The sequence below is a fragment of the Pinus tabuliformis genome, chromosome 5_1, assembly GCF_031772625.1.
Source record: "Pinus tabuliformis cultivar Carrire ecotype Pingquan chromosome 5_1, CPIR1, whole genome shotgun sequence".
NCBI classification, from domain to species: Eukaryota; Viridiplantae; Streptophyta; class Pinopsida; order Pinales; family Pinaceae; genus Pinus; species Pinus tabuliformis.
In genome coordinates, this window is record NC_142305.1 from 588,325,594 (window position 1) to 588,328,357 (window position 2,764).

Here is a 2,764-nt window from a genome sequence, read left to right on the forward strand (position 1 = left end):
TGGCACATGGATTTACATTATGTAGGTATGGTTTATCCCTGGTTAGGGAAAACTCCTGTGCAAAGATTTGAAGTAGTCGGAGCTATAAACAAGCTAGAGATTGTCACTCCTAATGCGACCTCATTTCTGAAGGTTTTAGCGCTTGAATTAGGGAATTCCTGAAGCAGTTCTTGATCTGAAGGCTCGGCCCCTCTATTAGAGCAAGATTTGAATCATTCTTTAAAGATAACGTTGTTATCTGGCGTGGCTGAAAGTTTTCTTTCATCCATGAGGCTAGGCCTACAGATAAAGATTCAGCTTTTTTCATGCAGACATTGTATGACCGTGCCATAAGTCACATGGGTGGTGGAGATTTATTTTCGCGGAGACTTGCAGGATTATATGCACTATATTCTCTTTATGAAACACAATTGTTTGATAGACCATTTAAAATCTATTTATCTCCGAAGGACTTGGAAAATCTTAATGTTCTTGTGGTTGATGCGAAGCATAATGGTGTGGGAGTTGCTATAGGTGTGGTGAAGAAGATGGTTGCCAAGAATATGTTTCTTTTTGGTTTTGTTGAAGTTGATGAGGAGCTAGTTTCTAAAACTGTTAAAGTGATGGCAAAGCAGCAACATGCGCATCTTCGGATCGCCTCAGAAAAGCATCCCAACGATTCATTGTATTCTTTCACAGGAAATCTTATAATAGAAAAAGAGACTTATCCGATATCTGTTGAAAATGCTTTGCTGAGAGGTTGCAGCTTAAAGAACACCAGCTGGATTGTTGTAATTGTCATTTTTGCAGGACACGAAACAAAGGTCATGAAGAATGCCTTGAATGTTCCTTCAAAAACAAGTAGACTAGAGAAGAAGATTGACAAAGTCATATACTACTTATTTGGAATGTTATTCATTATAGCACTGATTGGAGGAGTTGGTTGCATAGTGGGTTTTTCCTCAATAATAATTTATGGTACCTATAACTTGGCAATGATTCAGGATATATCTTTAGTGCAGGCTCCACAGTATTGGTGGACGTACTCATGACTATTTCTCTGATTACTTTGTACAATACAATCATCCCGATATCACTATACGTCTCAATTGAGATAATTAAATTCATCCAAAGTACTCAGCTCATCAACAAGGATATCAATATGTATGACAAGGAGACAAATATGTATGCACAAGCAAGGACTTCAAACTTGCATGATGAGCTGGGACAGGTTGAGTATATTTTCTCAGACAAGACAGGGACATTGACTCAAAATGTGATGGAGTTCCACATGTGTTCAATTGGTGGAGTAATATATGGTTCTGACGTATCAGAAGCCCAAACAGTGGGCACTTTTACATCAAAACAGATACATGAGAACAGGTCCAAAAGTGAGTTTCGCGAGAAAGGTTTCAACTTCTATGATCAGGAGGCTGTGCATATTCCAAATCACAAGTTCACTATGAGTATTGTTCGGAATCTTACTCAGAAGAGAGCCATTGGCGCATTAAGACTCATCTCACCATCAGCCATCTAGATGTCAACAAAATTGTTTTGTCAGACCGCCAACTGCTGATGATAAGGCCGAGTACGAAGAAGAAAAGGCAGTTTTAACATTGTTTTTAATTTATAAAGGGCCGAATCTGAAGCTTACCTTGTTGGTCCTTCTTGGAAATGGCTCATTCAACATATGACTTCACAATGATTGAAAGTTGGTCCGTGCTAGATGTCATAGTTTTGGTTGAATTAAGGCCTAGAAAATGCTGTGTTTAGAATGAGAGCTGGGATTTCATTTCGTTATTTTCAATCTTAAAAGTATACGTGTTGCGTGGCTGCCCTGTTTAGTGCCCGATTTTCGTGATGCATTCTCTTATCAATGAGAAATGCCAAGTCAAGATACGCCTAAAACAAAACGAAGATATCCATCATAGCAGGAAAACAGGGACCGATCTCCTATTTCAAGACTTCAGTTAGTGATTTAAAGGTAGCTGCGCTCCAGCAGTTATTCCATGTGTCGGCCATCAGAAGATTTCAAGGAAACATTTTGTTTTTAGAACAGAAAAATAGTTTTTTCTATTTTTTTTATTTTAGAAACAACTCCTCATTTTTGGATCGATCTGTTTTCAAACAACAGAGCTTATTTAATGTATTAAAAATCATTTGTAAAAGAGAGAGAGAGAGGGGAGAGTTCTGAGTGCTGGAGAATAGAGAGCTTACCATGTACAGTTTTTGGCAGAGAGTTTAATGAAAATACAGCTCTGACTTCTGAGATTCCTGTGGTATGATAATTTAGCATAAGTTTTTCTTGTGTTTCATATGTGATCTGTTATGTTTCATTTCACTTCATGATCATTTCTAATTGAACAAATGAAGTGTTAAGGTAGAATTCATCATTTGTATGCTCTGCCTTTAAGTTTGTTCAATATTTAATGTTTTCTTCTGTTTGACAAGGATTCATCTTCTATGCCCTTGTCAGCTCCTCACCAGTCTTGCCATTCCATTTAATCTCAATTTGATGTTAAATTTCTTGCCTACCTTGCCTCAGGGGATAATATGTGTTCTTGATTACATTTCTCTGCTCAAACTGTTACTTTGCCCATGCAGCCCAGAAAAACCCCGTCATTTTATTAAAAACCCCTTTATATCAATTTACTAGCCTAAAATCAGTTTCTTTTAAAGTCATCTCAGCCCCATTTAGAAAAAAATTTGCTGAGATAGACCAGAGAGAGCCCTCTCCTGCCCCGTAGGGCTAGCTACGAGGCTAAGTGGTTTGATGTTGCCTTGA

At 37.9% G+C, this 2,764-nt stretch overlaps 1 protein-coding gene across 1 annotated transcript; it reads left to right on the forward strand.

The window, feature by feature from the left end:
• Positions 1-1,141: 1,141 nt before the first annotated feature.
• Positions 1,142-1,516, forward strand: LOC149166224 (phospholipid-transporting ATPase 3-like). The gene has a single exon (XM_089430104.1). The coding sequence runs from the start codon at positions 1,142-1,144 to the stop codon at positions 1,514-1,516; it is 375 nt and encodes a 124-aa protein (XP_089286230.1).
• Positions 1,517-2,764: the final 1,248 nt, after the last annotated feature.

Bases quoted from the DNA above. Each gene is read 5' to 3' on its own strand.
- LOC149166224 (XM_089430104.1), top strand. From the start codon at position 1,142: ATGTATGACAAGGAGACAAATATGTATGCACAAGCAAGGACTTCAAAC.